This window comes from Gordionus sp. m RMFG-2023, chromosome 1 (assembly GCF_954871325.1).
Source record: "Gordionus sp. m RMFG-2023 chromosome 1, tfGorSpeb1-WG-v2, whole genome shotgun sequence".
Lineage (NCBI taxonomy): Eukaryota > Metazoa > Nematomorpha > Gordioida > Chordodea > Parachordodidae > Gordionus > Gordionus sp. m RMFG-2023.
The window spans coordinates 32,626,088-32,640,902 of record NC_088775.1 but is presented as its reverse complement, the minus strand read 5'-3'; the positions used below and the strand labels follow the sequence as shown (position 1 = coordinate 32,640,902).

The following is a 14,815-nucleotide window of genomic DNA, read 5'->3' as shown; positions in this document are numbered from 1 at the left end:
TTTTACAGTAAGGACTATAATTTTTTTGCGAAAATTTTCACATTCTTTAATTTTACATTAAAAATAGAGTTTATTATTTATAAAATTTTAAAAGGCGTGTGCTATATTGGATGCTACTAAGTTAGAACTATTAAATTAAATACTAGATAATTAAGCAATTTATTTGAATAAACATAATATATAAACAATGATAATAAAGATATATATAATTTTAAGGAAAAACAAAAATAGTTCTATATAAATTTATATCATATAAAAATTTAAATAATTTACTTAAAATTAACATATATATAAATGAGAGGAAGATTTTCTTCCAGTTCTGGGGATGCTCCCCTTAAAATCCCTCCATAAACGCTCAATACGTTGAGTATGGCCGATATGTCATTTGAGTCTATAAAGTTTCTGTTGTGATTGACCGAGTAATGATCATATCTATTTTCATTAAGATTGTTATAACTTAAAAAAATACCTTAAGATTTGTGCCATCGCATATTTATTAATTTTTTAAAAAAAAACTAAAAATCTCTCCTAGTTTCGATGACTTTCCAAAATACTTATTTGATTTTATGACTATTTCCGGTATTGGCATTAAATTTTTTAAACAATATTTAACATCATATAACTTTAAAGGCCTACTATTAGGCTATATAAATAAATTTAAATGATGCTTCTAGCACAATTATATCTAAAGATATTTAAAATTAAAGAGAGAGCATTTGTTCCGACTTTTAGAGGCCCATATCTCAGTCACTATTTGGAGTTGAGGGCTAAAATTTTATTTTTCTCTTAGTTATAATATTTATAATATATACAAACTCTTGTAAAAATTATAGAAAAATTTGAAGGGGTCGGGTTTAAAATTGTGTTTTTTGTTGATTTGTCATGGAATTAACCAAATAAATATATCTAAAGGCCAATTAATTTCAGAATTTAAATCATGGTATGAAAAATTAATCTTAGTATCTTCTAAAAAACGCAATGAAGAAGCATTGCATATTTTTAAAAATATGAGTTTCCCCTGAATATATTAAAATTACTGCATATTTTGGCAATAATACCAATTAGCACAAGCACAAATAAAAGGACCTTTTCTTTATTAAGGGTAAAATTCTATCCCAGAAGTACATTAGAAAACCAATTGAATGGACTAGCTTTACATATCGAAATTTAATCACAATGCAGAATGAATAAAGCAATCTCGAGGAAGATTAGATTTTCATTTATTCACAATATTTAATGTTTAATTTTATATTTTGCGGTTTACATACCGGTTTATATCTATAATATTTTTTTAACAATATTCGCTTTAAATATTTTATTATTTGTGTTTAAAGTTGTCATTTTTTAAAATAAAATTGGTTAAAATTGTCCTAGTTCGTAATATATTTTTTTGTTTATATGAAATCATTAAAATGTCAATCAATTTTTGGTGATAAAATTTTTATCATTTTTTTTATATGAATTCATTCTTCGTTTTTTTTAAAAATGAATTGAATTATTATTAATTTGTCTCTTAACTTTTAAAAAATGATTATTTTATTTTGTGATGAAAATTTCAAAAACCATTAATTTTTTCTGTAAATTTTTGCAAAATATTATTTTTATCAGTTTGTGTTAAAATTTTATTTTAATAAAAGATTATTAATTTTTGCTGGAGTCCTTTTTTTTATATATATATTTTAATAAAGATTATTTTGAGTTTTTGGAAGTACTTCTATAATTTTTGAAAGTACTTTACTTTTATAATTAGATTTTTGAAAGCTAGTTAGTTTTCTTATCTTTTTGAAAAGTTGTTTCTTATTTTTTCTCTCTATTTTGTTAGTGTTGACCGTGTCCCAGGATACGAGATCCAGGAGTTATTCGGTAATAAAAGGTTAAAAAAACCAAATTTTTTTTTATATATTTTAAATTTTTTTTTGGATACACAAAGCAATTTACATATATATATTTGGAATTAATCCGTAAAATAATTTAAAATTTAGTAGGATAAAATTTTTATGTTAATTCGGTTGTATGTAAAAAGGCAAATTTTTTAATATTCTGAAATTATTGTTTTACCACGGCAAATCTAAAGTAATATAAATTTTTAAGATAATGAAATGGGCTTTATGTTTAATTTTGATATTGAGCCTAGCCTATTTAATAAAATTTCGGGGTATCCGAGTATTACTTATCAAAATTTGTATCAAATGGATGATAAATTTAATGTAAATAATTTGTTAGTGACAATATTATTATTGGTCATAATATATGGGTTATCTATTACTATAAGATTTTTATTCGGAAAATGTATCTTGGTTGTAACCAAGGTATACGGTAATTGGGAAAAAGACACTCCAGTGTCGACTGATTGTTGGAAATAATTTAAATGTGGTTTTAAATGAAATCAAGACCGGCAGACCAGGAATGGTAGAAACGTTGACATGTAATAACGATGATAGTTTGGAAATTGGGGAGAGATCTGTAGTTATCCTCCGAGAATTGAAAGAAATAAAAGAGGTAATTAGGATTATATATCATGATATAAATATATTGATTAATTAGAATAGTAATGGTAATAAAGGCCAGATATGTGGTCAGACGGGACCAAATGGAAAAATATTTCCGATGGAAAAAATGGTTTCTCCGGGAATAAGAAAATCATCGAAATTTGAGATATACCCGCTGTGGTTATAAGGGCCACAAGGGAGACCTGTGTTGTCAAAGAACACAATTTTCGTGAAAGTTTTCCGTTAAGAAAACCGATACTAGAAAATTCTAATGTTAGAAAGACACGAATAAATTTGAGGGGCTACAATCAAATTATGATAGATCCAGTTTGTGTTTTAAGTGTAACAAACCGAGACATGTGGCCTTAAACTGTACCGAAAATTGACATATGATTGAAGGTGTAATCATATAGTGGGTAGGAGATCGAGAGGTCGAAATATTAATAAATTGTATAACCATGCTGAAATGAGATATGATTCTCATGAAAGCCGTGGTTTTAATGTAAATTTTTTTTATCCTGATGATAAAATTAAAAATAGTAAAGGTTGTAATAATTTTAAATGGGAGAAATATCCTAAGGGTATTGTTAAATATTCCGATAAAAAGGATGTTAATACTTTCAATGGGAAAAACATCCCAGTGATATTGCAAAAAAAACTATGAATATTTATTATTAAAGAACCGCTAAATTCCGAGTTGAATTTATCCAAATGTGAATTATAATGAAACTGAGGTTTCAGATGAAATAAATATTGATCAGTCAATTAAAACATATGAGATTTTAATGACTGAGAGATTAGTCGAACCTTGTCCTTGTCCGAGAATTAACGTAAGAGTTGACTCGAGGGACATCGACATGTTGTTCGACACCGGGGCTAGATTTCAATAATGTCTAGAAAAAATTATTATAAGTATTGGCCTGGGGGCATACTTGGAAGAGAATCTATGTACGTCAGGCAGAGTGATGGGTCGAAAGTTTTAGGAAAAACTAAGTTGGGAGTCATTCTCAATGATACAACATTTTTCCTAGATTTATGGGTAGTGAAAAAGGATGTGGAGACCATCATGGGGTGGGATTGAATTGTCAAGCTTGGTCCTTTAAAAATTATTGGGATATTTTTGCCATATAGAATGGTCCAGCCGTAAATGAGACTGAAAACAAAAGTATTGCTAATAATGCTTGAGATAAAATTTGTGAAATAATAGGGACGGATTTAACCGTAAAGGAAGAGAATTCAACCGTTAATTCTGATATGTATGTAATGACGGAATTAATACTTGGTGACAATATTGAAAGTAATGAAGGACAAATGGTTGCTATTCGGGTTTCAGTGTAGACCAGTTTAGTATGGGTCAGTTTCTATGGTTCAATATAGACAAGTTTTTATGGTATAATACAAGTTTTTATGGTTCAATTCAGACTTATAACAATATAAGTGATATAAGTTTATGGTGTGCACTTATTTTTCATGGGATTAAAAATTTTCTTTGTCTACCAGATGATAGTGGCGATAAGTCATTTTTGAATGAATAGAAAAGTTTTTTTTATAAGTCATTTTTTTGAATGAATAGAAAAGTCTTTTTTATGGTATTAGAAAAGTTTTTGTTCTCAGTGTTATTCGAAAAGTTTTGGTTTGGTCATATCTGTGTTTTGATCATTCACATTGATAAAAAGTATTTTTCATTGGCAAGGTCTGCCAGTTGTTATAATATTTTATCTCTTTTGGTGTAGTGGTCAGATGTAAAAGTATATATTTGTTGGAAGAAGACAGTATCAATTTGGTGAATGATTTTTTTTTATCATGGTGCTTCATAACATATATAAAAAGGAGAATATTTTTGATCGAGATAATAAAAAAAGAGAGAAGTTACTAGTCAATAACATTTAATATAAAAAAAAAATTTTTTATTTTTAAATATTTTTTTACTAACCCTTGTATTGTATTGTTTTTCTACTACTTATTTTTGTTGATGTGAATTGTGCAGCAGAAGGAAAAAAAAATAGAAGTTGCCTTTAATTTGTAATTAATTTTATGTAAAGAATAATAATGTAGCCTGGTGATTCGCATGACTTAAGCAGTTATTTTTATGGATAAATTTTTTTTTCCCTTTTATTGGCATAATTTGTTATTTTTTTTAATTTCCCAAAATTGTAATTTAAGAATTTGTTAATAAACAAAAAAAAACATAAAATAAATTTTCTTTTCTTTTTGTATACCATTTCTTCTTAATCACATGTGATCAATTATAATTCCAAAATGTTATTTTCTTTTTGTACCAAATTTACCATTTCTTCAATATCACATGTGATGAATTATAACTCCAAAAATTTCAATATAATCGTCGTTTACCCAACCTGTCGGAACAATGACAATACGTATAATTCGTCGTTTCAAGTTATTCAAATCAAGCCAACAATTACCTGATGACTATCGTATCGATACAACTAGTGATCAAACTCATGATTACATAGAGATCAAACCTTTTTATGCTATGAATATGATATGATAGTGGAATTCGTATTAGCAGATTACCGTCCTAACAAGTTACACGATTATGTCCATATAGCATACCTTTGTAAAACCATGAATATTCATTATTCTCTTAATATCATTAATAATCAAGAGGCATAGTAATAAGAAAAAATTCTCTTATTTTAGTAATATCATCCTTCATAATATCACTCAAATATATAATAAATATTATATATAATTTGTAGGGAATGTCACTGGCCCATAAAGGGGTGGCATGTCCTAGTTCGTATATATTTTTTTGTTTATATGAAATTATTAAAATGTCAATCATTTTTTTGTGATAAAATTTTTATCATTTTTTTTATATGAATTCATTCTTCGTTTTTTTAAAAAATGAATTGAATTATTATTAATTTGTCTCTTAACTTTTAAAAAATGATTATTTTCTTGTGTGATGAAAATTTCAAAAACCATTAATTTTTTCTGTATTTTGCAAAGTATATTTTTATCAATTTGTTTTAAAATTTTATTTGAATAAAAGATTATTAATTTTTGCTGGAGTCCTTTTTTTTATATATATTTTAATAAAGATTATTTTGAGTTTTCGGAAGTACTTCTATAATTTTTGAAAGTACTTTACTTTTATAATTAGATTTTTGAAAGTTTTCTTATTTTTTTGAAAAGTTGTTTCTTATTTTTTCTCTCTATTTTGTTAATAAATTTTAAATGCTTATTAGTTCCAAGGTTGGGATAATAGTAATTCCTTTTTGTAATTAGTAACTAAAAGAAGTTAGTAATTATAATTTAATGTGTTTTTAGGCATCTAATTAGGAATTATCATTTATAATTCATAATTACATTAATAATTCCTTTTTTTAGTAACTAAAAAAGTTAGAATGATAATTTAATATGTTTTTTAGGCATATAATTAGGAATTATCAATTATGATACATAATTATATTAATAATTCCTTTTTTTATTTAATTAAATTTTTATGAAAAACGCTTAAATTGCAATCATTCATTCATATTTTTTATATTTAAAACTATTAAATAATTTCAATATTTCATTATATTTTTCGCGAACTTTTAATTTGAACTCTGATGTAACTCCGAGCTGCTTGTGCATTCTACGGTCAAAGCGTAAAGACCACAATCAAACCACCAGTAATTTCCTAAAATATATGAAGGTGTATTCAATTAATTTCCTGTTCCTGATAGTGTTCCTTATGTGAAGACATCCTTCAACGTTAAAACAATTTAATGATTAAATTTATTTAATTTCAAAAGCAAATATACAACAAACTTTACCAAAAAAATTTCAAACTCATCCAAAATAAGTCATTAAATGGCTAATGATTTATTTGTAAATTTTGTTATAAAAGGTCAATAGATTGTCTTCATCGGCACCTGTGGATAGACTATTTAGTTTTGCAACTTTGCAAAATATATTATAGAACAGGTTTAAATAAGGAACTGTTTGAAAAATAGATACTTTAAAAAAAGTCATACGTTTCTAAAATATTAGTTAAATTCTATTCCATTTTGTAACACAGAATTTGATTACATTTTTTAACAGTTAAACGGATTTTGAGCTGATTTTTAAAAAACGGCTAACTCATTAGTAAAAATTTTATGCAAGTTTTAAGATTTTGCTCATAGGGGCACAAAGGTTTGAACATCTATTGACGAAATCTCGAGGCTTATACAATATTTTTGTGGCTAAAATATTAAGTTAGCCGTTTTTAAATATCGGTTCAAATCGAGCCGTTTAACAACTATACATAAAATGTATAAATATAATTTTTATAATATGGAAATATCTTATGATATTGTACTTTATATTGATAGAGTAAAACCTTTATATTTTTCAAACATAAAAAAAATGTAAAACAGAATAATAAATTTTTTTTAAATTACATTACTATTTAAGTTTCTCGATATTTTTTATGATCTTTAATCAAATCCTACTATAATTTTTAATTTTATTATAGAAGTGATAGTAATCATGTAATTATAATTACTTTAAAAAAATCACGATTACGTAATTAATTACGTTTTCCACCGTTTTTAGCAAGGAATTATTAATTATAATTAACTACAAAAATTTTGTAATTTTAATTAGAAATTAATTACATTTTTCGAGTAATTGTGTCCATTTCTGATTAGTTCTAATAAATTTTTTAAATATTTAAAAATTACACCCCCCCCCCTCTTCCTAGTTAAAAATTTATGGCTATGCGCCTGTGTCTATTATATAATATAACCCGAAATGCTGAATATATATATAGAAGAAAAAGGATTACCCGAAAATCTTGATCTGCATGTATTTCTTGATCAGTGCTTTTAATGTAATTGTCATTGCCGAAATTGAGTTGACGGGAAAATGTTTCACGAGAATAATCGTTACCCAAAAACGACTCGTAATTAGTGTGGGGCTCCTCGGTACAAATGTCTTCCTTAGCGGCGAGCCTGTCGAACTCGCAATTTGACCCGTTTTCAGTTAAGTAATCTTTATTGGCAAAAGGTATGAAGAACCCATTTTCATTCATGTTTTTGTTATAAGGGGTTACCGTATTGATATGGAGGAAGGCCGATTTGCTTTCCATATTTTGTTCTTTAGCGGGAGAAGTCGGAAGGAAGATGGTGGAGGCAACCGAATAATGTTTTAACTGGTTATTAAAGATCTGGGGCAGTCCACTAGGGTTGTATGCCTGATCGGTTCTAAAATCGGAATCATAAGCCCGGGCATATTCCTCTATGAAAAGGGTTGGTATTGCATCATGACTTTCGCCGTTTTCGTGATTGTATTGCGAACCGAAAAGCGTAATTTCTTCTAATTTGATAGTTTGCCGTTGGTCAGAGCTAATCGGTTCAACTATGTTAAAGGGCTTAACGAGATCTATGTCCGTTGACAAGTGGAGGCTATTTCTAATCTTGGGATATTCCAGTGATTCAATGATTTGCAAGGAAGTTCTCATATTGTTGGCGCCATTGAGAATATCATCTGTGCCACCATTGACGCTGGTTTCGTTTGCCTTATGAAATGACGTTTTGAGAAACGTGTGGTATTCTGTTTTTGTATGGGGGTTAGAAGATTTAAAGATGATGTCCTTCTCAAAATTCTGGTCAGAGTGGGTAGAGGAGTTAGGGGATGTGCAATTATCCATGATATCATTCGAACTTAATCCTTTTTTTAATCCGTCAGGGTTTGTTTGACGGAGTGAAGAAGTTTTTTTATCGTTTTTTAGTTTATCATGATTGGGTTGACCTTTACCATATAACAAAAAATGGAAAAATATGTTCCAAAGAATTTACATTTGCGACCTATCTTAACAGTTCATGAATCACGCGGAACAGGGGGATATGTCATAGACAAAATAAAGAAAACCTGTTAATATAAGGAATCCATAACCTGGACCCTATAATACAAAAAATCTATTCGGGTATGGAACATTTAAAAAACTACATGTTACTTGAAGTGTCCTTTCGTTTCCGTAAAGAGCACCTAATTTTTGAAAGCCAATTGACGCGAAAGGGTTCTTTTGAGTCTTTAACATCTTTAGCTTCCTTGGTCTCCTTTATGTTAAGAGCTGGGGCAGAGCTGAAAAATATCGGATCGGGCAACCGATTGAACCGCTTACGCTTAGGAGCAGGTATCGATTCCGTTTTGTCTACAGGTAAGGGAAGAGGCTCGGACCTATAAGTGCATTTTTTGCCAAAACGAAAAAGGGAAGACAAGAAAAAGCCTTTGTCAACACTATGATTGGCTGGTTTAGGCGAAGTTCTATTGACGTTTAATTTTCGATATAAATAATTTTTTTAATTCCCGAGACATATTACTAATACAGTTCACGATAAACTTTAAAAATAAATTAAAGGATTGATAAATATTTGAAAAAAATGTATCTTAACTAGATATTTTATAATAAAATATGCCATATTTTGTATATTTATAAAAAATACATTTTTTCGGACTTTTCATTGGGAGTTGCGAATTTGTAATTGTAAGGAGACGTCGACAACTGTAAAGGGGAGGAATTGAGTTGGAGCTGCTCGGATTTTAGGAATGGACGTTTTTTGAAGGAAAGCATCTTCATCTCTTCAATGATTTGCGAAATTTGAGGGTGTTGGGGTTGTTCTATAAAAATGATTTTAAAAAAGAGGGATAATTGAGAAAGACGATATCTAAGCGTTTGTTGATACAATACGATAACAATATCGGTACTATTTGTAAATAATCGTAAATAGAGTTTAGATTCTCAAATAGATAGGCATTTTTAAAAAAATTTTTTTTTGCTATTATGATTGTCATCGATAATATAAATGACGATTGCAATATTATGTTTTAAAATAAAAATTAAATGACGAGGGTCAAGTATCCGGTCGCCAGTATCGTCACTAGAAAAAGGCGCAAGGGCTTGAGCCCTCTGAAAAATTTGAATATGCCCCTGAAGCGAAAAAAAAAATTATTTTTTAATGGCTCCCTAATATCCCCCTGAACTAAAAAATAAATTTTTTGATAACCTGAACGATTTCTTTTCTTTTCTTTTATTTGATTTTATTATTTAAAAATTAATAAGACTATCTAAATTTTTATTAAATGAGTGCTATTTTAATTATTAGATTAGATTAATATACATAAATTATATTTACACTATGCCAGCTTGCAATCAAATTCTGTGTTAAAAATGGAATAACTATCACTTATAATGTCTAAATATCAATTAAGTATTAACAGTTGAAGCTTAATTGATTTTTATTATTTAAATTATTTTATAACTCAAATTAAATAAATATCATCATTTATTAATCAAAAATTAACAAATTTAATATTGTAATTTGCCGAGTTCAATACTAATCAACTGTTAATATAGAAATTTTGAATAAACTTTATATTTTTTTTCTTTTTAAATTAAATGACCTTTTCGTAAATTTTCTTTTACTTTTTATAAAATATAAGGACGAACTTGTCGAAATTCTTTTTTTATATAACCTTTTAAAAAACTTATTATTTTAATATGTAAAAATGTAAATTTAAAATATATATATATTGAGCACAAAATGTTAAATATTTTAGTGTTAAAAGTGTTAATAAAATATAATTTTTTAATTTTTATTGCCGTGGAGTGAGTGGACTTGCCCATCGTACTTCATCTACTGGTTCTATTATCTTATCATCAATCCATTTTTGTAATACTTTTGTTATTAAATCAAGTTTTTTATATGGAACGCGTCTTGGTGGTATAATTTTTGGTTGCATCTTGTTTCAAATGTAATTTAACATCACTACGATATATAGGTTTTTTATTAATTTTTGAATTGCATTCTTTTATCAATTTTTCTATCATATCATTATTACTTTCCTCGATTAGATTCACAAATTTATTAAGTATGTTTCCGAAAACTTTTATCCACGTCCTTCCCAGAAGTGCAATCTTGTCACTTTGGACTACATACGCATTTAAGTTTTGAGTTTTGTCTTCAGTATAAACAATCTCCCATTGGCGTCAATATATTCCTTTCCATTTATAAGTACATATGTTGCATGTCGTCAAGTCTATCATATCGTATAGAATTATAGTTTTCCTTTCATGTAATTTATATGTCCAATCTCTTTTGTTATTATCAAAAATTCTTTTTATACTTATTTCTATTGGTGGCGTAATGATTAACAAATATTCTGCCACCATAATATTTTATATTATTCATTTTTAAATTTAATTACCATGCCTCTTCCTAAAAATATCTCTAAGGTCCAAACAAGTATAAAAAATTTCTTTATAAAAAGTAAGTAGACATATAGTTGATAATCCACTATTATTTAAAATTGGTTACAAAATATTAGGTAAAATGCCATTTTTACAGACATATTAGACAGTTATAGAATATATTACAGTTAATATTTTAATAAACTTTACTAATCAATGCTTTTGATAATAAATATAAGTAACAATTTGCATACCATTCTTTAACGCCATCTATTTATTTTTAATAAAAAAATATTATTAATAATTAAACATTTTATTATTCATCCCACAATGGATGTAATCCTTATTAGATTTTTTTTTCTTATCATTTTTTACGTGTTTTTAGGAAAATTTTTTCTTCTTTGAAAAACAGTTTTGAGTTAAATTTTTAATATTATTACAAACTACTATTATTTTAAGACATCATATACCAACTAGACATGGCACGAATAATATATAAAATCTTAATTGCTTTCATCATATTACTCTGGTCCTTATTTTCTATTCACTAAATGATTAATTTCTAATAAGGCATCCTTACCGTGTAAATAACTCAAGGCTTCAATATATTTGCATAACTATTTCTTCTAAAGATGTTTAGTGTTTTTGTTTTATCAATTTATCTAATAAATCTGATATGAGTTTACATCGTATGGCTATAACTGCAAATTAACCATCATCTGTTTGTGTGGCTATAAGATTATTACTCATGCTGCTGAGAGCATTTGATTGCATAATTGAGATAAGCAATAATAGTCAAATGTCTAGTCGTTTATATATCATTAAAAATGGAAGATAATCATTTAGAAATTTAATATCTCAATAATTTTTCCAATTACTTATTGCCTTGTGTGGTTTTTAAAAACCATTATCAATTGAGGATGTTAACTTATAAGTATTGAATTGTTGTTTTATTATTTTTGTAAAATGTGTATTTTTAGAGATTTTGAAAAATAAATAAAAAATTGCGATTTCGTTTTTTCCATAATTACTAAAAAAGACACTCAAAAATGGCACAGTCGATAAAAAGTTTAACGGATTCAAACTTGTGTTACAAAGATTGGTACAACTTATTTAAAGAATTTACCAATGTTAACATCATCATAAAAAAAATCCCTGTTATTAACAACATCAAGATGTGATACTTATAGTGCTGTAAAAAATTTTAAAAAAATCGAACGCGTTCGCGTTCAACGTTCATTGACAAAAATCGAACGCGTTCACGTTATACGTTCAAAATTTTATGATAAATTTTTTTTTAATATAAAAAAATGCCTTATATTTTTCAACACAATATATTAGCCATGATAAAAAATAATAGTTTTATTTTGATAATATAATTATAAATACAATATAATAGAGCGATAAAAAAATAAATTTATAAAAAAAATTTCTTATTAATTTTTAATAATAATCGCTTTTCAAAATTTTCATCTGATAGGCATGAACGCTTGTTAATACAGCGTTAGCTATACTAAAAACTCGCTCAACAGGGGCAGATGAAGGGATTGCGGTGTTATACTTGATAAACAATTCTTTTAAAAGGGGGAATTTATTAAAAACATTTAATGTTTTATCCATTGTTTCAAAAAATTGAGCTATGTTATCATCCTTCAATCTGTCTTCTTCTTCCTCGTCAAAAAAAAAAGGTTATATCGGAATTGATTTTAAAACAGTGAAATATTTTTGATATTTGGGCCATGGTAATTCTAATTCATCTAATATTGAATTTTGATTTTCAGAATCTGATGATGAAATATTTATATCCATGCAAATGCTAATCTATTAAATTAAAATATTCAAATTAATAAACTTTAATCTTATCTTCTCTAGCAGTAGCACTATGGTACATTAATTGCAATATGAAAAAGGAAAAAGTAAAAACAGCTGATTAAAAAATATAAGACTTTTTTGTTAAAAAATTGGATTAAATATTAATTTTTCAAATAAATAAAAATATAAGACTTTTTTGTCAAAAAATGCGGATTAATATTTCAAATAAATAAAAATAAAAAGTGTTTTTAAAATTGAACGAACGTAAAAGGAACGCGTTCACGTTCAAAGTTCGTCAAAAAAAAAGGAACGCCGTTCATCACCTTTTTTCAAAAAAACGAACTTCGTTCACGAACGCGTTCATTTTGAACGCGTTCGTTTACAACACTAGATACTTATAGAATATAGGTAAATTTATGCGCACCAGATAGCAGAGACCTGCAGAGGTACCATTTGCACGGCCCGGCCCGGATTTAAAAATTTAAGGCCCGGCCTGGATATTTTTTAAAAAAAAATTTCAGGCCCGGCTCAGAATTTATTAAAATTATATTCGACCTGGTATATACAAAAATTCACCTATGAGGTATTTTACCATATTTTTCAGCGAGTATTATCGCTTATTATTTAAAAAATACATGTAAAAAGCTAATATTTTGAGAATATTATATTGAATTTATAAAAATTATAAAACTGTTATTTATAAAAATGGATATTTTGAGCATATACTATATTTTATATTGCATTTATAAAAATAAAACTATTCATAAAAATGGTAATAATATTTTGAGCATATACTATATTTTATATTGCATTTAAAAAAAATAAAACTAAAATTTAATTTATAAAAATGGAAAATATTTTGAGAATATAATATATTGTATTTAATTTACTATTTAATTTATAAAATAAAAATAAATCGCTATTTAAAAAAATGCATGTATAATAAATAGTATTTTGAAAATATAATCTAATTGCACAATATTAATATAATTTATTTTATGATATAAATTTTTAACAAAAGAAGATAATTGTATTATATAATATTGTAAAAAAAAATAATGAAAAATGTTGGATTAAAAACTTTCATGACTCAAAATATAATAAATGCAATAAATATTTGACTGTTTGCAAAGTAAAAAACCAGCATGATTGACGAAACCCTATACTCAAGAAAGATATTAAAAATTCACAAATTATCATGAAGAAAGAGAAGCATATCTACCTTTTCAGGTTGAAGATTACTTCTTCTTTCTTCAAGAATTCTCGTAGTGGAAAAATTCCGCTCACAGATTGCACTTGAAGCATGGAAATTCGCTTTGATGAGCCGCCCACCACTCTAACAAATTATCCACCTTAAATGTTTCATCTATTTTTTTATTTATGTAATTATAATATTCATCATCGGGTATTGACATATTATCAGAATTACCATCGCCCCATTTGTCATAAAACGATTCAGTTTGTTTAACAACAGTCGTAATTTGACTGGTGATGGTATTTCATTTACTTCCTGAGCCTCTTGTAATTTAATATAATCTTTTATATAGTTTTCCGTCATCTTGCGATCTGTCCCTGACTACATATGTAATTGCTTCAATTTGGGACAGAGAAAAAGAGAAATAAAATGATACATGTATAAAACAAATTTTTCAATTAAAAAATGCTTTATATTAAGTAAAATCAATTTTATTTCTCCTTTTTCGCTTTGAAAGGTATTACAAACTTCAAGAAGTGATATTCCTTTATTTGATTGTTTTGGTAAAATATATTCTAAAAATTTAGATATGAATTATAAAAAAATATATTAATAATACTTGAATATTGGGGCTTATTTAAGATATTCCTTTATTTGATTGTTTTGGTAAAATATGTTGTAAAAATTTAGATATGAATTATAAAAAAATATATTAATACTTTGAATAAATTTGCAGGAAATTAATAATTAGATCGATCTGTGGGTGTTAGGTAGTGTTAACCATCACCCAATATTATATTAATCATAACTATAATATAATATAATCTTATACCCATTAACTCATAATGTAAATCTTAGGCCCGGCCCGGATATATTTAAAAAAAAATTTTTAGGCCCGGCCCGGCCCGGCCCGGGTATATTTAAAAAATTTAAAATACGGCCCGGCCCAGTCCGGGCAGGACTTAGGGCCGGGCCTGCAGGTCTCTGCCAGATAGTCCAGAAAATAAAGAGGTATTAGAAATACATAACATTTTACTCAAATTTTTTAATCCTACTCCTAATTTAATTGTAGAAAGATATAATTTTTATCAATATAATCAAGAAATGAGGAAAAATTAATAGACAAAATACAAA

At 26.8% G+C, this 14,815-nt stretch overlaps 1 protein-coding gene across 5 annotated transcripts in view; it reads right to left on the bottom strand.

The window, feature by feature from the left end:
- The window catches only part of LOC135931449 (uncharacterized), an 82,658-nt gene that overhangs the window by 27,760 nt on the left and 40,083 nt on the right, over positions 1-14,815 (bottom strand). For 3 of the 5 annotated variants that reach the window (XM_065468569.1, XM_065468571.1, XM_065468572.1), the window contains exons 8-10: positions 8,930-9,104; positions 8,440-8,750; positions 7,270-8,234 (exon numbers count right to left, since the gene is read on the bottom strand). In XM_065468569.1, coding sequence (XP_065324641.1) covers positions 7,270-8,234; positions 8,440-8,750; positions 8,930-9,104 — 1,451 coding nt within the window. The remainder of the gene's footprint in view (positions 1-7,269; positions 8,235-8,439; positions 8,751-8,929; positions 9,105-14,815) is intronic. The other 2 variants (XM_065468570.1, XM_065468573.1) reach the window with 2 other exon arrangements.